The 22,104-nt window shown below is 41.0% G+C and overlaps 2 protein-coding genes across 4 annotated transcripts in view; one reads left to right on the forward strand and one right to left on the reverse strand.

Annotated features, from left to right (window-relative positions):
* Positions 1–10,786: 10,786 nt before the first annotated feature.
* On the reverse strand, positions 10,787–11,992 carry LOC125110894 (basic proline-rich protein-like). Its single transcript, XM_047752565.1, has 2 exons — positions 11,320–11,992; positions 10,787–11,238 (listed from the first exon to the last, which is right to left on the reverse strand). The coding sequence occupies exons 1-2, from the start codon at positions 11,990–11,992 to the stop codon at positions 10,787–10,789; spliced, it is 1,125 nt and encodes a 374-aa protein (XP_047608521.1).
* Positions 11,584–22,104, forward strand: part of SKIL (SKI like proto-oncogene) — a 29,556-nt gene continuing 19,035 nt past the window's right edge. The window contains exons 1-2 of one of the 3 annotated variants that reach the window (XM_047786388.1): positions 11,584–11,776; positions 13,374–15,132. In XM_047786388.1, the coding sequence (XP_047642344.1) occupies positions 14,035–15,132 (1,098 nt within the window). In that variant the 5' untranslated portion in view covers positions 11,584–11,776; positions 13,374–14,034. Of the gene's footprint in view, positions 11,777–12,389; positions 15,133–22,104 lie in introns of those variants that run through there. The other 2 variants (XM_047786369.1, XM_047786378.1) reach the window with 2 other exon arrangements.

The following is a 22,104-nucleotide window of genomic DNA, read 5'->3' on the forward strand; positions in this document are numbered from 1 at the left end:
GCTCAATGGAAATAGTTTCTTTAATTTTTTTTTTTTATTTTTAACTCTGAGACTTTCTTGGTACAAATGCCTTGAAAATCCTCTTAGCACTTATAAGGTAGATACTGCCTTTACATTTGTATGTGAGAGGATTCAACAAACAGCCTAAGGTAGCCAGAACCTCCAGTTTCTCTTTGTTTTACCTCCAACTTCTTTCCTATCCTCTTTCATTTCTTGTCTCATGGATAAAATGAAAGCAATGAGAAATTAAATGTAGAAAATAAAGTCAAATCCAAGTGTAGAGTCAATACACAACTGTAGCTGGATGTAGCGTACAAATTTGCTCCTGAGCTTCTAAGGAGCTGGGGAGAGGCATGGTTAATGACATCTTTTTAGTATTTGTGAGACAGAAGCAAAACCGTTGGGGCCCAACAGAAATTCCTCTCATGGGTCTTATAAAGGGAACACCCATCCTCAACCAACAAGGCCAGGCTTTAAGAAAAATCCTGCTGCAGAGGGGAATTCTCATTTTAAGGATGAGCATTTCAGATGCTGATTTGATTCAAGAAAAAAAAATTCTGAGGGAGTGAATACATAACACCCCTAAGAACAGTGAATGGGTTTCCACTCCTCTAGTCAATTTTTGATAAATAGCACTCCTCTGTTTATTTATGTATTTATTTTATTTATCTTTTTGCTGCACCCATGGCATGCAGAAGTTCCTAGGCCAGGGATCGAACCTGCAGCACAGCAGCAACCTGAGCCACTGCAATGAAAACACCAGGTCCTTAACCTGCTGAGCCACCAGGGAATTCCTCACAACTGTGTTTTGATAACAATTAAAGGGCTGAGAGGGGTTGTAGTCTGAAGGGTAGAAATTGGATACAATTGATAACAGATGACTATTTCTGATATTTTGATATGTAGGCAATCACATCAAACGTATGTGGGGGTAACCCAGCCTCTAGTCCCTGCACAGATGATTTGGCTAAAGCCTAACCAGCCCAGGCTGCTGGTGAAGGAAGGCTGTTTCCCTGAGGAAGACTGCTGGGGGCCACATGACTGTGGGCACGTGGTGACATTTTTGCTCTCTTACTGGAGATAGATGGAGAGACAGGCATAGTGTGGCATAGAAGCTTAGTCTGTTCAAGGAGTGTGGTTTGGGGAGGCCAATGGGGTCTACAATCAACGAAGCAGGTATTAAGAGTTGGACAAAGGGACAAATCCGGAGAAGAGACACCATAAGATCCTCCAGAGTAGGTAGAGATCTCAACTGGATGTCTGAGCAGGTGTGGGGCTGCTGCTGGGGTCACAGAGGCCTGTGGGAGACTGAACCCACTTCCTATTTATTTTAGCCAACCTGCGATCTCTGTGTCGTACACTTTACGGAGGGCCTTAGGAGTCTACATCAGTGTGGATGATTGTTTACAACTAAAATAGTTGAGAACACTCATTGGAAAGTTATTCTCCATTTTCTTAAAATTACGCTAATGCAATGTTTATTTTTATCTATCTTTAAATGTGTAAAACATACTGAATGCCTGGCACTTGCCCATTTAGGAGAAAGTGACTAAAGCACACGAGGAAAATATATAGAGATTTTTGACGAGCTAATTTATTTAGAAATCAACAAAGTGGCTAATGGAACTTTAGGGTAGTAATTTAACATTTATATTAACCTTTAATGAGCCCATGAGGTTTCTTTAAAATCTATATTACCTGTGTAAAGAAAACCTATTCATTAGAAATCCAGTCCCTGATTTTGGTAATAGAGCCAATATTCATATCCCACAGAGGCCAATTCTAGTGAGCTTTAAAATTCAAGATATTTAACTTTATGAATATAAGATTTTATTATCAACACATTTCCCATGATGCCAATTGAGAGAATATGTTGGCCACCTATTGTAACTAATTTAACTGGTAAATGACTGAGATATTAATGGATAAAACAGCAGTTGTTAATATTTTTCTTAGGAAAATAACTTTTATACTTATATTAGTCATATTTACAAATAATCATTTTACTGCCTGAGGTTTTAATATATAACTTTATAATTTATTTATAAGGAAAAATTATATATCAATTCCTACTGGCTAATTCTATGTTTTCCTGTTAAATTGTGCAACAAGAAAATCAGGTTGGTCTTATTAATTAATATCAACTCCTCTGGCTTGGGCTTTTAGCATCAGGCTAAGTCTAGGTTGTTGGCCAGCCTCAGGTCAGATCTCCACTCCTGATCCATTCAGTGATCACTCTTTGTTCAAGAAAAAGTCTAAGGCCATAGCAAGGGACTGTGAGCAGGATAGGTCTGTTATAAAAGGGTGGAGGACTTGCATGCATCATGATTAAAGTATTTCATATTAGAACTTTCCAGTCTTTTTGCATTGTAAACACTTGGATACATCCTTGTTATACATCTTTTTCCATTTGTCCACTAATTTGTTAGGATAAATTTCCAGAAGAGTAACTGCTTAGTCAAAGGGTATAAAAGTCTTTAATTTTGCTACCTATCTTTACCATCATATTTTTCTTGGTTTCTTAATATTTCACTTACTCATTACCAAGAATATAACACTCCCTCTTTCTATGCACATAAACATGTAAAAAATAAGTTTCATTTCTGTAATCAGCTAACAAACATGGTTGAGCCTTAGAACTTTGTTCTCTTTCTTTTTCCCATGAAACAGCTGATGAAAGAATTTTAATGTTATTTTGGGAAATATTCCTATCTCTAGAATGTTTTTTACCTCAAGAAAAGGTTAAGGCGGCTTGACTGCTGCTAGGGAGGCTACAATCTAAGAAAGAAAGATAAAATTCCAGGTGCTCTTTTTCACTTAATTTTGCAAATTTTGTAAAAAATTAAAAAAAAATACACCAAACTGCTCTCAGGGTGGGAGAGCAGCTGACAAAGTTTGGAAAGTCGGACCTAGGTGTTCTTTTAGGGAAATCTGAATTCGTACTGTGTCCTGCCTGCCTAAATGGCTTGTCTGAGTGATCCTGCTCCTATGGTTGTTTCTAGTCACACTTCAGGGGGGAGAATTTTTCCCCGTACTTTCCTTTATACTTCCGTTGATGTAGAGTTTCTCAAACTTGAGAGAGCAGAGAAGCTCCTGGGAGTTTATTTATGCAAAGTGAAGATTCCTGAGCTCTAACTCCTGAGATTCTAACTTGGTGGTTCTGGGGCCCAAAGCTCTCTATGATTAACAAGTTCCTCAGATTAACTCTGGCACAGGTGCTTGATAAACCACACTTTGAGAAAAACTGCTTCAGGGACTTAATGGGTATTTTATGGGTGGGAGGAAATGAAAATTAAAAGTTTTCTATTTAAAAAAATTGTTCTTTAAAAAAAATTGATTATGGTACTCTTTGTTTTAGTGAATCAGTTCTGGGTCTCATCAAACAACCTTCTTACAGAGGATATTGAACTCTGTCTCCCCAGTATTTCTCATACAAGAATGCTGGTGGCCTATGCTTTTTCCTACTGTCCATTCTTTTTTTTTTTTTTTGGCTGTGCCCACAACATATGAAAGTTACCAGACCAGGTATATGAGCTGTGGCAATGCTGGATCCTTAACTGCTAGGCTACCATGGAGCTCCTACATTCTTCTTAATTGACTCATCTGTCTCATAGTCTTTCATTCCTAACCCCTCTGGTTCTCCTGTTCTTTCTGGGCTGTGCCAGAATTCAATGAGGGGCTCTACAGTTTCTCCTAGTCCTACTTTAGGAATTAATATTTTGAAGACATGTTCCTGGGACAGGTCAGGGAGTATGTGAGGAGGTCATCTGGCTGTCTGCCAGGAAAGGACCAGGCTGATGTTATCTGGGTTAATTAGAACCTGGCTCTTTGCCTTGAAGGTTCAGATATCTGATTTTGTCAACAAACAGGACTGGATCTTGACTCTGAGCAGGTTCACTTTAACCAAATTCATAGCACCTGGTGCATAAGACCAGGCTGTCACACATTTGTCTGCAGTTAGAAAGGACCGGGGAAATTTGCATTGCAAGGAACTCCCCACATTCAAGTGCTTTGAGAAGTCCAGTTATAAGCAGAAGCTTGCTTCTTGGGTAAGAAATCAGAATAAGGGAGGTTCAATACATAATTTGTTTCCTGAATATCTTGACGCTGATATCGCTACAACTGAGACAGCCTTGCTAATCTTGTTGACCAAAAAGCCTGCTGGAGGATACATGTTGTAGATTTGTTAATGCGATTAGTTAAATTTTTCTCTGACCAGAGGACTATTTTTAATCTTTAGAGATTGCCTCTCTCTGCTTCCCGCCTTCCTTCCTTTGTTCCTTTCTTTTTATTTATTTTACAGGTAATTCTTATTATCCTTTATCCATCTTAATGTCCTTTTTCTAAGTTGTTGCATGGGATAGAAGATAGGAATGCAGTTTACAATCACTGGGTCAGGCACTTAATTGTTATTCCCTGGTGTTTCTGCACTACTCCCAGTTTTCTTCTGATTCTCATCTTGACACTTTACTATTTGTATCTTGTTACAGAAGCACCCTATTTTCAATATTAGAATGCTGCACTATCCAATATAGTGGTAGCCAATAGCCACGTATTATGGCTATTTAGACACATTTTAAAATTTTTAATTTCTTGGAGTTCCTGTTCTGGCTCTGTGGTTAAGAGCTGGACTAGTATCCACGAAGATGTGGGTTTGATCCCTGGATCCTTAACCCACTGTTGCCATGAGCTGTGGTGTAGGTTGCAGACACAGGTCAGATCTGGCCTTGCTGTGGCTCTGGTATAGGTGGGTGGCTACAGGTCTGATTCAACCCGTAGCCTGGGAACCTCCATATGCCTCGGGTGTGGCCCTGAAAACAACAACAAAAAAAAAGCAAAAAAAAAAATATGGTATGGGATATTTTAGTGGTTTGGCTTTGGCTTTTTTTGTTGTTGTTGTTGTTAAGGACTCTATTGCTAAAGAGATTTGGCAGCTATAACTAAGTCCAGTGATACATAAAATTGAGGTGTGTGGATTGTTCGGCCACTACCTCATCCTTTCACTTCTTCCTCAGACTCTCTTGGTTGAAAGTAATAGAAACCCACTCTGACTAGCTCAAGTGGAAAAGGGGATTCAGTTCAAAGTTGCAGGATCATCCAAGGACAAGAGTACAGCACAGCTTGGAACCAAACTGGAACCTAAGACTCAGTTCTTATCAGCGCTCTATCTGTTCCTCTCTTTGCACCTCCCCCATTTTGGATTCTCTCTGCAGACCAGTTTATACTGCTTTTCCACTCCATGATATAGCAAGTATGACCACCAATAGCTCCTGAGATTATATTGCCTCCATTCAATATGCCAAGCAGCCTGAGGCTAGGTTCATTCAGTGCTCGTTCCAGTCATCTCTGGGAAGGTGTTCATTGGCCTAGTTTGGCTCAGGTGTCTATTCCTGGCTCAATTGGCTATGATTAGGGGCAAGGTCAACCATAGTTGCATGAGGCCCTGCTGCTATGGCCATGTGGTTCAGAGTGTGGGGCAGGAGCCAGGAAAAGACACAGAGCTTGGCAGCCAACCCCATGGGAGGCCACTACAGTTCTCACTCTGTCATTTGGTGATCCGGGACTCCCCTATGTAGTCATGTATCTGAGCTTTTCCTCCCTGAACTATACCATGAATATACTTAACTTCTGCATCTTCCTCTAAGAAAAGTTTATTTTGTGTACCATGATAGTAGGATTCTGCTAGATGGCAAATTATTGTGATACAGACAGCAAACTATAGCAAAGATTTCAGATAAATCCAGAATATCAGTTTTCTCATTTGATAAATGGGGATAATATTGTCTAACTTGAGGTATTATTTTGAGGTTTAGCAATTAACAATGATAATGATAATCCTATTCCCTTCTAAGTAAAACATATTCAGTTTAACCTGAATATTAATAGAAAAAAAATCTTAGGGGAGTTTCAAACTCTGTCAGAAAGGCAGTAGGGGGGATAGAAATTTTAGTGATCCTGTGATCATATAATTTTAACATTATATTTTAACAATCAAATTAATTTTAACATTATGATCCTGCAATCATAATTTTTTAACATTCAGATCAATCTTACATAGAACTCAGATTTGAAAATCAGTTATAATCTTTTTCATAATCTTAGGGGAAGGATTGACCTAGCTGTGTGATCTGGATCACAATTCTTTGTGCCAGTTTTTTCACATCTAAAATGGGGTAATAATAGCCACTACCTCATAGGGTTGTGAGGATTAAATGAATTATTATGTTACGTATAATAGAAGAGCTTAGCAATATTAAGCACTATATAAATATTAATATTTATTTTTTAACGCATTGTTTCTTAAACTATAGGTTGTAATGCATTAGTAGCCAATTGAAATACAAAGAAACAGACCAGAGCAGAATAAAGTACTAGAGAGCACGGCACATAGTGTGGTAAGTATTATTGTGGGTTGTGATAAATATGCCATATTACTTGGTACAATGCTACCTACTCTGTATGTTTCAATATTTGCTCTTTTTTGGCTAATGTGAATCAGTTCTGAAAGCTTGCTTGAATGAATACCAAAAAGAGTGAGGAAATGAAGAATGGAGACTCCACTGATTGGGGGTCAGATGCATCTGGCTTTAAGCCCTGTTCTACCAGTGATCAACAAAGTGGTTTGGCACATGATCTATACTCTGCCTCAGCTTCTCTTCTATCAAAAAGGGGAAAGTGTGAAGCATTGTGAGGTTTTTTTTTTTTTTTTTGTCTTTTTGCCATTTCTTGGGCCGCTTCCACGGCATATGGAGGTTCCCAGGCTAGGGGTCAAATCGGAGCTGTAGCCACCGGCTTATGCCAGAGCCATAGCAACGAAAGATCCAAGTGTCTGCAATCTACACCACAGCTCACGGCAACGCCAGATCCTCAACCCACTGAGCAAGGCCAGGGATAGAACCCGCAACCTCATGGTTCCTAGTCGGATTTGTTAACCACTGAGCCACCGACGGGAACTCCCATTGTGATCTTTTTATAGTCCTCTACATATTAATGAAAAAACACCTCTCAACTGGCAGGTTTTGAATTATAACTTGGTAACATCACAGAGCTAATTATGACTCCTCCCTTTTTTTTTCCAGGAAAACGCGCGCGCATGCGCGCGCACAAACGGCACACAGAAAGGTTCTTGATTTGCAATTAATCAAACTTTGCCAAACTCTCTAAATACTCATGAAATTCCTAGAATTGACAACAAAATACACTTAATATGTTTGTTACATTTAGTTTTTTTTTTTTTTTAATTAAAAAAAACCTTCTTGGCCATGCCCGAGGCATGTGGAAGTTCCCAGGCCAGGGATCAAACCCAAGCCACAGCAGTGACAATGTGCAATCCTTAACCAGCTGCGAAAGAAGAGAACTTCTATATTGAGTTTAGGGTTTATTGAAATTTAAGCCTGAAAATTCAAACATTTCTAAAATTATCTTTCTCTATTTTACCCATTCTGGCTATTCCATTCTGCTTTCTTTCTCTTATTTCCATATAGCCCGAGTTAAAATATGAAGAAAAGAAGTACAATATGACACTATTCAGGAAGAGGAGGTTAATGGTTTTTGATCATCTTGTTCTCATTTATTTTTTTATTGCTTTTTAGGGCCACACCCATGACAACATGGAAGTTCCCATGCTAGGGGTGAATTGGAGCTACAGCTGTCAGGATATGCCACAGCCACAGCAACATGGGATCCAAGCCAAGTCTTCGACCTACACCACGGCTCATGGCAACACCGGATCCCAGACCCACTGAGTGGGGCCAGGGATGGAACCCGCATCCTCATGGATACTAGCTGGATTCATTTCCACTGAGCCAGGAACCGAAACCCCCTTCATCTTATTTATTTATTTTGTCTTTTTAGGGCTGCCCCCGCAGCATATGGAAGTTCCCAGGCTAGGGGTTGAATTAGAGCTGTAGCTGCCAGCCTACAGCTACAGCAACACCGGATCTGAGCTGCACCTAGGACCTATACCATAGCTTAGGGCAACAGCCGATCCTTAAGCCACTAAGCGAGGCCAGGGATCAAACACGTGTCTGCATGGGTACTAGTTGGGTTCATTACTGCTGAGCCACAATGGGAACTCCCTTATTCTCATCTTAGTTAAAGCTTATTCCCATGAATTGAAATGAAAATGGGAATTGGAATCATGTAGATCCAATATTGATTTGGCAGCTAAGAATGGAGCCCAGAGGAGGAAGTCAAGTCAATGATGGGAAGGAACTTTGCACTGGCAAGGACAGGACAGGAGCATTAAACTAATATGGGGAGTAAAGTGCACGGGGAAGAGGATTGGTGGGAAAAAGATAAAAGTGCCCTCAGAAAGTTAAGAGCACCACCACCACCATCACCATCATTCCAACAAGGAGAAGTAAATGAAAAGCTACAGAAAAAAAAAAAGATGGAAAAGGAAATTGTTGAGATTCTTTTGTGAAACTGAAAGAACTTGTAGCATCTGACTTGCTGCTCAAAAATATTTCAAACAAGTTTTTTTTCTTGTTGTTAAGGATCAAGGAAAGGGGGAGGGGAGGCACTGGAACCATCAAGCTACAACTAGTTTTTCTTTCTTGGAAGAGCAGAAGGTGCAAACAAAAACACAAGCCTGTTGGTAAGCTTGGTTAACATTTATTTGATTTTTCTTCCCCCTTCATAAAAATAAAATGAACTTACATTGAATGTTTGCACTTCACCCTTTCCTTTTTGCTTCTGTGTTCTTTATAATTAATATTAGAACGTCATTATCAATAGATCAGTAAATAGAGGGCAGAGGAAGGAAAACATTTGCCTCAAACCATTTATCACGTCATGGCAGAAATGGTCTTCAAATTTATAACCTCTAAATTCTTGGTTTCTGTTATCACAGACGTCCACAACTACTGAAGAAGAAATTCTAGACCACCTAGTACTAGTTAGTTTGCATCTTCTGTCTGTGCTACTTAGTGGAAGTTGAGACAAGGAGTTGTCCTCAGTCATTCGGAATTTTTACATGCACACATGCACTCACTCTCACTGTGATCTTACTCAGCTCCTGCTCAAGACGGTGAGGTCAGAGGTCATGTAAAACCAATCTAACCAATACTCACCAAATCTAACCAATCTAACAAAAACTAGCCAATACCTACGTTGAATTTTCAGCACTGATGAACAACATAAGTCTGTAGGGATTATAATATTCGTGACCTTATCATGATTATTTTTTCTAAGGCCCGTATTCTCTGTGTCCATTCAATTCTATTTCTGAGATAAAGAACTATTATCATTTGCTTCAGTGTTTTTCTGTTTCATGTTATACAATCAATTTTACTGACAATTTCCCCAAATCCTTAAAAACCTGCAAAAATGTGGGTTAGTGGGCACCTACCCCTCTGCATCAAGATCTGTGTACGTGTACCCTGTTCAGATTCACTTGAGTTCAAACCTGTACCTTTGAGGCCAAGACCTTGGGAATTCAAGGGCAAAATGAATTTTAATTTGGTACATTTTGTACTTCGATAAATAATGAAAAAAAAAATACTCTCAAAGCTTGATTGGCTTTAGTCATATTTGCCTGTCACTATTTCTCAAACCACTGTACAGAAAATCACAAGCACAAAAGAGCTTTCGCTCAAAAAACAGATTCCTGGGGAAGCAAATCAAAAGAACAGGGGAGAGGATAATGTTTGATTTCTCAAAAGTCTATTTACTGTCCAATTGATTTTGGTCCTTAGGTCTTTGGAGTTGATAGCAAGTAATTATTTTTATGGCTTGTAAACGAGTACTGAACATTTATCACTAATTGCAGTCTGAAATCACTTCTTAAAAAATTTGTCATTTTGGCTTCTAAAAACTGTTTATTCTCGCTAGACACCAGCCAAATGCCCAGAGCTGTCCAGATGCCAAGTCTCAGGTCTATCCAGTCTTCTACATCAGACCTTCGGCAGGGCCTTCTGACTGTTCTCGAGGTTAGAAAAATCTATCCCCCAGACTCGCAGATGCTGTTCTCCCCCCACTGGCTCTGCACAGAACATCATTATCTTTGCTGAGCTTCTGTCTCTATGGCAATAACAGATGGGAAGTGCTGCGGAATTATTCATGTTCTGGAAAGGAGGCAGTCAAGGAGGAGGGGAAGGGTGGGGGGTAGAAGAAGGGGCACGACCCAGGAGCAGGGGGGGATGGGGCTGTGAGGGACAGAACTTGGGAGTGGAGGAAGCGAGAGGCTTGTGAGCCTTTGGTAGGCCGGTTGGAGAGAAAAGAGGGGGAAAAAATAATCTGTGCGCGCAGCAATATTCCTAGTCAGCTGGCTCCAAATGTAGATCCCATGAGTGACCTCGAAGCAGCAAAGCCAGGAAAAATTGGATAAGAATGGACAAAAAGAAATTTAAAAAGGTGGGGGACAAAGCTCGAGTCTTCTGAATTCGGTGCACAGAGACCTGGGGGACTATTTCAGTTCCTGATTTTGCGGTGGGGTGAAAAAAAGGGGTTTTTCTTGGTGTTTCGAAATAGGACGGAGCAGCTCCGCAGAGTTTAATGCGCTAACTGGCTGCCGCGAAACACTGACCAAGGAGACCACTCTTTTCGGCCCTGAGGGTTACAGCCGAAAGCTCTTCAGTAGGAGCTTTCTCATGTTCTCCAAAACAAAACCCCAAACCCTTCAGTAAATACTGAGAAACATGTAATTTCTAGCTCCATTTTGGAGCCAAGAGAGCAGTCTGGTGAGGGGGTGGGGGGAGGGTAGCTGAGAAGTAGAGACAAAAATGTTCTTTCTCGGTTTTGCCGGAACTTCGGCCAGCCCTCGGGCCCGGCCCGATGGCGGAGGTCAGCCCCGGGAAGGCGTCTGGGCGGAGGCGGCCCAGGCAAGGCGGGGGCCGCCGGGGTGGGGCGGAGCGCAGCGCGGGCAGCTGGCTGGGCGGCCCTCGGGCGGGAGGCCCCGGGGAGGCGGGGGAGCAGCCCCCGCGCGCAGGGCCCTCAAGGGGGGCGCGGCTGGGCGGCCGCCACCCGGCTGCCTCCGGGGCGGGGCGGCCCAGCTGCGGCCCCCGCAGGGGGGAGGGTCGCCCGTGCCTGACCTCGGGCGGTGGCCTCGGCCAGGGCGGCCCTGTCTCCGCCCGGCAGACTGGGGTCGCGCACAGTGCACCTCGCGACCGCCCTGCCCCCACTTGCCTTGCAGCGCGGCGACCGAGCGACCAGGGCGCCCCCGGGTCTGGCCCGTCACCACCGAGCAGCGGGTGGGGCGGGGGCGGGGCGGTGGCGGCCAGACAGCCGGCTGGGCGACTCGAGGAAGGAAGGAGGGAGGGCGGCGGTGGGGGTGGGGCGGGGAGGGAACATCCTGTCTGCGCCGAGTGCACCGCAGACAGCGTCGCGCGCCAGCCGCCCAGACGGCGCGGGGGGCGAGGAGCGCCGGGCGCGCGCCTGGGGGGGCGCGCGCCTGGGGGGAGGGGCGCGCGCGCCAGACGACGGGCCAGGAGAGCCCTTTGGAACCACAATAGGCCAGACGGTGCGCGCGTCCCCGCGGGGCTAGGAGCCGCGAGGCGGCGGCGGCGGCGGCGGCGGGCCCGCGCGCGCGGTGCCGCTGCTGGCTCTGTTCCTCTCCCTCCCTCCCCCCCTCCGCCCCGCCGCCCTCGCTCTCCCCCGGGCGGCCGGAGACGGCGGCGGCGTCTGCGGGAAGCAGTGTGTCTCCGCAGTGACGTGGGCGGGCCGAGGGCTCGGTGACGTCAGAGGGCTGTGTGTAGCGATGTGTGTGGGGTTCGGAGCGGCGCCGGCACTGCCGAGGGGAGCGGGCGAGCGGCGGCGGCGGCGGCGGCGGGCACAGGTGCGGCCCGGGCTCGCGGTGGGGACGCGGCAGGAGGCAAGGGCGCGTGGCCCCAAGGGCCGCCCGACGGTGGCGCCGGGGGTAGTGGGGAGTTAACAAAGCTCGTCGGGCTTCCCAGGGCTTGGAGGCCGGAGTCGGGGGTCCGGATGCGCGGGTCCCGGGTGGGGTTGGGGCCACGGGGTGGGGGCGCTGGTCGGGTGTCCCCCGGCTGGTCATACTTCGCTGTTCCTGGACTAGGGCAAGGGCAGGGCGCTGCACTTGACCGGAGCCGTCGGGACCCCGGAGACCGGGACGCCCGTCACCGCCACCCCCCCTCCAGCTGCCAGTCTGCGCTCCGCGGGGATGCCTCGGGCTCGACCCGCTGCGTCGGCGCCCTCAGGCGCGGGGATCCCGATTCGCGCCCCACTAGCCCGCTGACCCCTCTCCCTTCTGGCCCTGGGCGCGGGGCGGGGGTAGATGCAGCGTTAGGGCTGCTAGGGTAACACCCGAGAACTTCCCGGGGAGAGGGTGCGGGGGGGGGTTTCCACAGTCCTCCCAGCGGGGCGGTGTTGGGAGGGCACTGGGGTGTTCCCAGACCGCGAGTGGGGGTTGGGAGACTCCTCTTCCTCCACTTCCCACCACCCCCTTGCACGCTCCAGGGCGTCCCAGGTCCTTTGCTCTCTGCTCCCTGCCTCCCCCTAGGATTTGAGATGGGTGGGTGGCTTTGCGTGGGCGGAGGATTTCAGGGCTTGGGGGCTCCCCCATTCTAGGTCATGCCTCCTGCCCTCTTCCTTCGCTTGCGTGGGCAGGGGTGTTCTTGTGGTGGGTGGGTGAAAGTCAGTACGTTGGCTAGTGGCCTTGGTCCTTAACCCTTTGGGTCTGTTGTAAGGTAAATTGCTCGGAGTTTGGGAGGCAGAAATTTCTCTTTATTGGATTTCTTTTGGATTTTTTTCTCAAGAAGGAAGTGGAAGAAGAATCTTTTCTTTTTCCTTCTTCCTCCATTTGCATTCTTTGTGAGGTCTGTCTGCCTTGTGCTTTTTGTCCCGGATTAGTCTTGTTCAAGGATGGAGATTCCCAGGAGTGGTGTCTATAGCTTTTGGCTTCCATTAAGCAAATTCGCTAACCTTTTAAAGGGAAAGTTAATTTTTTTCCTACAGTCATTCCAGAAAAATAGCATACACTGACTAGATGAGTTATTCACTTAAAGTTGTAACTTAGTTATATATGGTGGATATGTTAACTAGTATCTGATTTTTGGGATGAATCTGACTTTTAAAATAAGAGAAGTAATAGATTATTTTAGTTAAAATGGCATAATCGAGAAAGTCTGTAGTACTGAGTTTTGACTAAGATGATCTGTTTAAGGTTCTTCCTGTTCTGAGTTGGAGTAGCCCTCCCTCTTTTGAAGGACATTATTTCTCCCTTCACCCATTCTCCAAATTGCTTTCCTATTTAAAAGAAGGTTCTTCTAGTTAACTCGTGTTAGATTTAAAGAAATCACTCAAGTGTCACCTTTGGTAAAGTGAACTCAGTTTAAGATTAAGAAACTAGTTTCAAACTGACCCTTTGGCCTCTGGAGCAAATTCAAATGTAACTCCTCCACCCCCTTCTCTTCCAGATTAATTAAAAGAAGAATGAACAGTAATCCTTGAAGATAACTGGGCAATTTTTCTTTAAGTTTCATTTTTAATTGTAGAAATTCAAGTGGAGTCAGAGGTTCTTCTTACTGGTGTGAGGAATTGCACAAGCCTTCATTTTGTTCACACAGACCAAGAGATCATAATTTTTAGAGAAGATAACTACGCTCCTCCCCCCTTTTCTGGTGTCCTTGGTGCCAAAAATTAAATTTGGGTGCATTATTTTAACACAAGTAATTGCATAAACTTTTTACGTGTTGTGCTTCAAACCAAATGAAACCATTGGGACATCTTGAATTGAGAGAATTGATCATTTTATTTCAGTACGTATACCTAAAGAATTAAAAAAAAAAAGACTTCCTCGAGGGTGTGCTTCTGAAAATTATTTTCTTTATTACTAGACATAAAATAAGAAATTTTATAGCACTTGCAGTGAAATTATACTAGAGTATAAGCAGAACCAAAACAAAGTTGCAAAATCTCTTGAGTAGTTTATAAGGACATCTCTCTTTGAAAATTTGAATTTACTGTGGGAGTAAGTTACCGAAAGTACTGGTATACCTTGCTTTTCTCTCTTCAAATAAGCAACTAAATAACAATGCAAATCTCAGACCTAATTATTTAGCACAGAAGTTTTTAGCAATGGAAAACCTACAGACAAGTTTTTCCTTGGTTCAGGGCTCAAATAAAAAACTGAATGGGATGGGAGATGATGGCAGTCCTCCAGTGAAAAAAATGATGACAGACATTCATGCAAATGGAAAAATGATAATAAACAAGATGCCAGCAGTAAAGAAGGAACACTTGGATGACTATGAAGCACCAATGGAAACTGATGAAGAGCATGTCAAGCGAACCTGTGCCTCTGTGCCTGAACCTTTACATTTAAATCCCAGTTTGAAACATACCTTGGCACAATTCCATTTAAGTAGTCAGAGCTCTCTGGGTGGACCAGCAGCGTTTTCTGCTCGGTATTCCCAAGAAAGCATGTCACCTACTGTATTTCTGCCTCTTCCATCTCCTCAGGTTCTTCCTGGTCCACTACTTATCCCTTCTGATAGCTCCACAGAACTCACCCAGACTGTGTTGGAAGGGGAGTCTATTTCTTGTTTTCAGGTTGGAGGAGAAAAGAGACTTTGTTTGCCCCAAGTTTTAAATTCAGTTCTTCGAGAATTTTCACTCCAGCAAATAAATACAGTGTGTGATGAATTGTACATCTATTGTTCGAGGTGTACATCAGACCAACTTCATATCTTAAAAGTTCTGGGAATACTTCCATTCAATGCCCCATCTTGTGGGCTGATCACATTAACTGATGCCCAAAGACTATGTAACGCTTTATTGAGGCCACGCACTTTCCCTCAAAATGGTAGTATACTTCCTGCTAAAAACTCATTGGCCCAGTTAAAGGAAACTGGCAGTGCCTTTGAAGTGGAACATGAATGCCTGGGCAAATGTCAGGGTTTATTTGCACCCCAATTTTATGTTCAGCCTGATGCTCCATGTATTCAGTGTCTGGAGTGCTGTGGAATGTTTGCACCCCAGACGTTTGTGATGCATTCTCACAGATCACCCGACAAAAGGACTTGCCACTGGGGCTTTGAATCAGCCAAATGGCATTGCTATCTTCATGTGAACCAAAAATACTTGGGGACGCCTGAAGAAAAGAAACTGAAGATAATTTTAGAAGAAATGAAGGAGAAATTTAGCATGAGGAATGGGAAGAGAACTCAATCCAAGGCAAGTTTTTTTTTTTTTTTAAAGCAATTTTGAATAATGGTAATGGTTACTTTGAAATCAAAAGTCTCTATTTAGAATATAACTTAAGCTGTATGTTAAGAAACCATTACTGCTTATGCAACAACAGCAAAAAATACTGATCTATGTAATATGTTTATGTTACACATTTTAGGCTATAAAGTGCTTTCCTTTGTGTGTTGTCATTTGTTCGTCCAAACAACCTCCTGAGAGAAGTGGGGTTATTCCCATTTCACAGATAAAGAGAATGAGGCTCAGAAAGATCAATTGTCTTTCCCAAGATTATATAGCCAGGGAGTGGAGGATTTTGGGCTTTTTTCTCAAGCCACATCCTCTTTCTTTTTCACACATCCTGCTTTTTGATGACTAAATCTGTTGTTTTCCTAGGACTCAAGATAATTTACACTTTGGTGTTATCTCTATTTGCAAATGTTATAATAGCTAGCCAAAACAATTCTGGTGGTGGGCTCCAAACAGCAGTTTCCAAAGATACATTTAGGATTTCTGACATTGTTTCTATAATTGAATATTCAGACTTCATCAATATTGGAAACAAATGCAAAAGACAGATTTATTTGAGGACTTTGTGATTCTAGTCACCAAGTTTTTTTTTTTGAAAGAATGGAATAACTTTAAAAATTATGACAGGAGTTCTCTTGTGGTGCAGTAGGTTAGGGATCTGGCATTGTTACTGCATCGGCTTGGGTCAGTGCTGTTGTACAGGTTCAGTCCCTAGCCTGGGAATTTCCACATACTGCCGGCGTGGCCAAAAAAATTATGACAGCTAGAAAAAGAAAATATTATTTTAGATTAAATAAATATTAATATAAAACCCTATCAGCAAAGAAATTTTAAACATTATTTTCCCACTTTGTTGTCTAAAGTGGGAAACTAGTAAGCGAAACTAGTATCTTTGGAGTTCCCGTTGTGGCTCAGCGGAAACAAATCTGACTAGTATCATGAGGCCGCAGGTCGAACCCTGGCCTCACTCAGTGGGTTAAGGATCTGGTGTTGCTGTGAGCTGTGGTGTAGGTTGCAGATGCAGCCTGGGAACCTCCATATACCTAGGGTGTGGCCCTAAAAAAACAAAAATAAATAAATAAACTAGTATCTTCATTATAAGAGTTTGAACGCCTGGCTAATAGACAAGATTTAGGCTATTAAATATTCAGTTTGTTGATCAGGTTTTTAAATATTTTCCTAGTTGATTGAAATAAGTATAATAGCTAACACTAAGTGTTTAAAATGCAGCAAGCAATGTTCTTAAGCAGTTTTGCATATAGAATTTTATTTGACTGGTACTACAGAAGGCTGGCTGTTTCATCTTAAGAATCTGATTTTTTCACTGTTACCTTTTATTTCTTGAAGTAATCTCTGTCCTTTCAACTTCACAGAAGAAATGAAGTGTACTGAATGACTTAAGGTTATTTATCAAGATTAGAACTTGGGTAAAAACCTAAGGTTTGGTGTCCTGTGCTTTCATAGGGTGCTGTTCAGAGTTTAAGGGAAATTTAGTCATTGTATAGTTTTAAGACAGTGATTTGCTTTTGAAGCCCAGTGAAGAAAATTTCAGATTCGAATTCAGGGTAGTTTGCTATTTGCTGATTCTAAAGGGTCAGTTCTTGTTTGAAATTCCTTGCCTGTGGCTACTAGATAAGTTTATATTGTTCAGGTGCAGTTATTAACTGATTTTAAAGCAGGATTGACTTCAATCCAGTTCTCACATTGCTGAACCTGCTTCCAGCTGGCCTGATCTCATGCTGAAGGTTGTGCTTAGAATTATCTATATTCTCAAAATGTCCTCTTTGATACATACATACAAACATACATGTCTTTTTAAGGCTGAACCTGTGGCATATGGAAGTTCCCAGGCTAGGGATCCAGTCAGAACTGCAGCTGCTGGCCTACACCGAGTCTGCAATCTACACCTCAGCTCATGGCAACACCAGACCCTCGACCTACTGAGCGAGGCCAGGAATCCGAATCCACATCCCTGTGGATTTCACTGCTGAGCCACAGTGGAAACTCCCCTCTTTGATATTTATGATACCTTGCCATAACCTAATCAGGAGCTCTACTTTTACATGTCCACAGGTGGCCACATTATTTGCCAGATGTTCTTGATCCAATGTTGATTGCTCTGACATAAGCATTTTTGGGATAAATTACTTTATGTAGTATTACTGCTCTATATTTTTGAGAAAAAAATGTCTGAGAACTATGATAAAGGTTAAAAAAAAGGTGAATTTACTTCACAGAAACTGAATGTGCTAGGGTTTGGTTAAAATTGAAACCATCCTTCATCTGGATGTAGTCTTATTTGTCTCAGAATTTATTCATTTGAATTTGGTTTTTATATGAGGAAAGTGAAGTTTTTTGCAGTATTTGCTACAGTGTTACTGGTGTTTTGGTATTTTCTTCAATTTCATGGAATTTTAGGCAATTTAAGGAAATTTCCAGTAATCAAACCTTTAAGAAAGTTTTTTGAGGGTTCATGTGTAGTATATACATGCTTATCAGTTCACATTTTGGAAATTTACTCCTCAGAACTTTGTAAAGTGGTTCTTTTTTGAAGGTCTGTGAGCAAGGTTTTTCAGATGAGAAGCCAGTTCCAGATGGGCTCCGTCCTCCTGGTTGTGTAATTGGAGGTGGTAGAGTCGGGAGTTGAATGCATGTCTTATGACTTCAAGTCTAGTAATTTTCACTGCTTTTCCCTAAAGCAAACTCAGTAGCAAAAACTGAATTTTGAGAAACATTCACTCTTCTTTTCAACTTACCTTAGTGTAATAGTACTTAACCTCTCGATTAACTTTATATAGACTAAAATATTTGACTGGGAAGTGGGCAAGGAGAAAGTCCTTGAGTGGGGAACATTTTTCATTATCTTCTGTGAATCACGGATTTGGTTGCCAAACAAACCAAATAGATCCAGAGGAAGCTCATTTTAAGAAGTCAAAACAGATTTTTTTAAAAAAATTATGGAATATGCCAAATATATTAACCTCCAATCTAAAGGACTGTATGTTTAGTGTGAATACTAACGTAATTTGATATATTTAGTTAATGTAGTCAGAGTATTTTTATTTTAAAAAAACCCTTCAAACTCATTAGGTAGTTGTTTGAAATGTAGCAACTGTTACATTATTTCTAAGGATGGAAATTATATTAGTAATGATTACCAAACTATTTGCATAGCTAAAAACTACATTTACTTTGCATAGTTAGGAGCTATGTTTAGATGGGAGAAATAAGTGGTATTAAGATCAGTGTTCTAAGTGAAGAACTGACTTTATTCTTGGTAGACACCAGAGGTATAGTATTTTGAACTTTTCTTTACTGGGGTTGCCGCAAGAAATAATACCTGATTTTAGATCTGCTTCGGTTGCTTTGAGAAATGGTGTTAATCAAACTATCTCTTCATATCATTTGAGTTTTTATATTTTTATTAAAACTGGTTATTATATTTTACAGTACATAAATATATGCAAGAATATCATGTTCTTGATTCTTTTTCAGATCTTCAGTAGATATTATTTATTTGACCAAATTCTGATTTTTTTGAATAATTTCTTTCTGTGGAAAAAAGGTTGCCAAAAAAACTGATCATTTGTAAATAAAATTTGAAGGGTCACGTTTACCTAAGATTATTTTCAAGTATAGTAGAAAAGCCCATTTGTAGTCAATTGATAATACCATTATAGGTGATTCTTTACTGTTACAGCATGTGGCTGACAATCTCCACTTCTCTAAGTAAAGATGGTTTGTGCCCTTACATCTTTTTAGAAGTTAGAATTTAAGATTCCTAGCATTTAGACATGACTACTCTTAGGTAAGTAAAATAATATAGTTTTTATTCTGTTTAGGAAAAAAATCCTATGGATTATCTATGATGTAAATAGATAATTTAAATGTATCAACTTAAAAGTTTTGCTCTTAAAATGTATGAAACATTTCACTTTTTCTAGTTTTGTATTATCCCTACAGTTCATCATTTCTGCAGGTCATTGGAATAGTGATAATAATACAAAAAATTTCTCCCCTCTTGTAAGCTATTACTTTTGTCTAGGAATGTGTTTCTTAGTACAAACCTAAATGAGGTAAAGAAATATACTAGAGAGGATGGATAACTACAACGAATTGTTGGGACAAAATGTCTACCAGTAATAATTGTGGTAGATTTGATAGTGATTTGTTACATTAAAGGCATGTTTGCATTTTTTGATTAGCATACATTTTGATCAAGTGGCAATAAGGTCAGAAACAAAGTATTTGTGCTCATGTAAGGGACCAGTATGAGTAATTATGTCTAACTTTATAAAATTAATAACTGTCTTAATGAATTTAGAGGTTCTTTTCTTTTTTTTCCCAGAATATAATTTAGTACCTGGCATGTCAGAGTTAGTCAGGAAAAATAAAGTTTTTTTTTTTTTTGATCGTTTTAGGGTTGCACCGCTGGCATATTGAGGTTCCCAGGCTAGGGGTCCAGTTGGAGCTATAGCTGATGGCCTACACCACAGCCACAGTAACACCAGATCCGAGCCACGTCTGCCACCTACACCACAGCTCACTGCAACACTGGATTCTTAACCCATTGAGTGAGGCCAGGGATCAAACCTATGATTCCTAGTCATATTTGTTTCCGCTGCACCACAACAAGAACTCCCGAAATTTTTTTTTAATTGAATAAATTTTTGGAAGAGAATGCTGTATTACATTTTAGAATATTTGGGATTTTTTTTTTTTAATGATGCTTTCACCTTTAATAAACATATGTAATTTGCAAATAAAGTGTTGAATAAGACAACTGATCAAATGAGAGGTTTTAAAAGTATTTTGGAAGTTAAGAGTCTAGAAAAATAGTAAGATATTTCTCACTATTATGGAAATATTTATTAATACGTATTTGGGGATTTTTCCTTTTCCTCAAGTATTTTCTTGATTTATAAGTCAGATGTATCTCACTTTTAGTTGTTTGTATACAATAATTATACTAATTGGATATTCCTTTACTTACCAAAATGAAGCATGCAAAAGCAAAGTACGAAACAGTTTTGTTATAAAATATAAGGGCATTTCAGTGAAATCTTTAGAATGGCTTTGGGAATAGTGCCCCCTTATGGTTTATGAAATATAGTCTATATTTTTTCCATTAAAAAATAGTAAAACATTGAAAAATATTAGCATTTTAAGAAGGCCCTCTGATAAAAAAAACTTTATCCTTTTGGTCTGAGAAATAGAAGAAAATTCAGAAACTTCAAGGAAGAAAAGAAAAAGGATAGGCCTGAATCAGTGTGTCATCAGCCAATAGTGTTGTCAGAGCTATGCATCTGTTATGCCACTGGGAGAACAAGGAAGAAATCAAGAGCTGGGTTGATTTCAATCCCTTTAGAATTCTGAGAGTAGAAAATGTGGAGCCAGAACTCAGTTTGTTCAAATAAAGGTGTAGAACTAGTAATGGCTTACACTTCTGTTTGTCCATATGTAGAATTTTCATCTGTTGAGGCTTCATATATGTTGCATATACATTACACATGTATATTAAAATAATGTAAGGATTTTATTTGATTACAAAAAGCATAAAGAAATATATAATTAAACCATAATCCTTATTTTAAGGTATGGTTTGCCTCTGTCCCTAAAGTATAGAACTGTGTTAGGCAGAAAGAGGAATGAAAGAATGTTAATTTAAAACTCATTTTGATGTTTAGACTTAGAAATGGGTCACAGAAATATGTGTGTAAATACTAGATGAAGGCTCTCTAAAGCAGGAATTCATCTTCTAGTTTCTTTCTTTCTTTTTTTTTTTTTTGTCTTTTTGCTATTTCTTGGGCCGCTCCCATGGCATATGGAGATTCCCAGGCTAGGGGTCAAATCGGAGCTGTAGCCACCAGCCTATGCCAGAGCCACTGCAACTTGGAATCCGAGCCGCGTCTGCAACCTACACAACAGCTAACGGCAACGCGGGATCCTTAACCCACTGAGCAAGGGCAGGGATCGAACCCGCAACCTCCTAGTTCCTAACGGTTCCTAGTCGGATTCGTTAACCACTGCGCCACGACGGGAACTCCCATCTTCTAGTTTCTGAATGTAGAATATGGTAGATGCTTAATGAAGATTTGGATAAACTGAATAAAAAGTCTTAGTAGCCCTAGAAAGCTACCAGTGACTTTTTAAGGAAGAAAACAGCTTTAGTTTTAAAGCAATAGAGTATTTTGTTTTTATATGTGGTATTGAATTTTGAAATTTCAAATAGCCTTGAAGGTGCATATTTTGTTTATCTTATGGGGACAAAGAATACAAAAGTTAAACTAAAGACCATTTCGGTGTATAATACTTGGGCTTTTATTCCATTTTGAAAAAGTTCTTTTGGTATGATTATGAAAACAATATAGGCTCATTATAGTAACTCCTAAGAAAGTACAAAGAAGAAAACAGTTTCCTCATAATTTCACCACAGAGTGATAACTACCATTGGAATTTATTCCTTTCCATACATAATGCTTTGTAAATTTGTGCAAAAGCATCTGCAGAGCACACGTTATTAATTTAGGACTAACGGTTGAAATAATACTTTGGGACAAATTTTAGGACATTGCACTTAAGAGCAATGTTTATCAAATTGCAGTTTGTCACCCATGTAGCCTTTCTCATTTGGGGTTCTAAGGGAGGAGATTTTAGCCCTATAGAGAGGATGGTTTATAGTACCATTCTAAATGCTTTGGAGAGATGTTAATTTAGTGTATGTCATGGAAGCTTTGCAGCATTTGGGCTTAATTCTCTTGAGGACCTGAGTTGAGAAGGGTGGGAAGGATAACATCAAAGAAGTCAATTTAGTGGGTCACCAGCTTTTTAAAAATACATGAAATAGAGTAAAATTTAAAAATGCAGTATATTGCACACAGAAAATTAGGTTAATTTACCTTTTGATATTGTCAATTTATATTAGCTGAAGGC

The sequence above is a fragment of the Phacochoerus africanus genome, chromosome 1, assembly GCF_016906955.1.
Source record: "Phacochoerus africanus isolate WHEZ1 chromosome 1, ROS_Pafr_v1, whole genome shotgun sequence".
Lineage (NCBI taxonomy): Eukaryota > Metazoa > Chordata > Mammalia > Artiodactyla > Suidae > Phacochoerus > Phacochoerus africanus.

Coding starts and splice junctions, on each gene's coding strand:
- LOC125110894 (XM_047752565.1), bottom strand. CDS start 11,992: ATGACCAGCCGGGGGACACCCGACCAGCGCCCCCACCCCGTGGCCCCA. Junction 11,239..11,319: donor GGCGGCTGGCGCGCGACGCT/GTCTGCGGTGCA, acceptor TCCTTCCTCGAG/TCGCCCAGCCGGCTGTCTGG.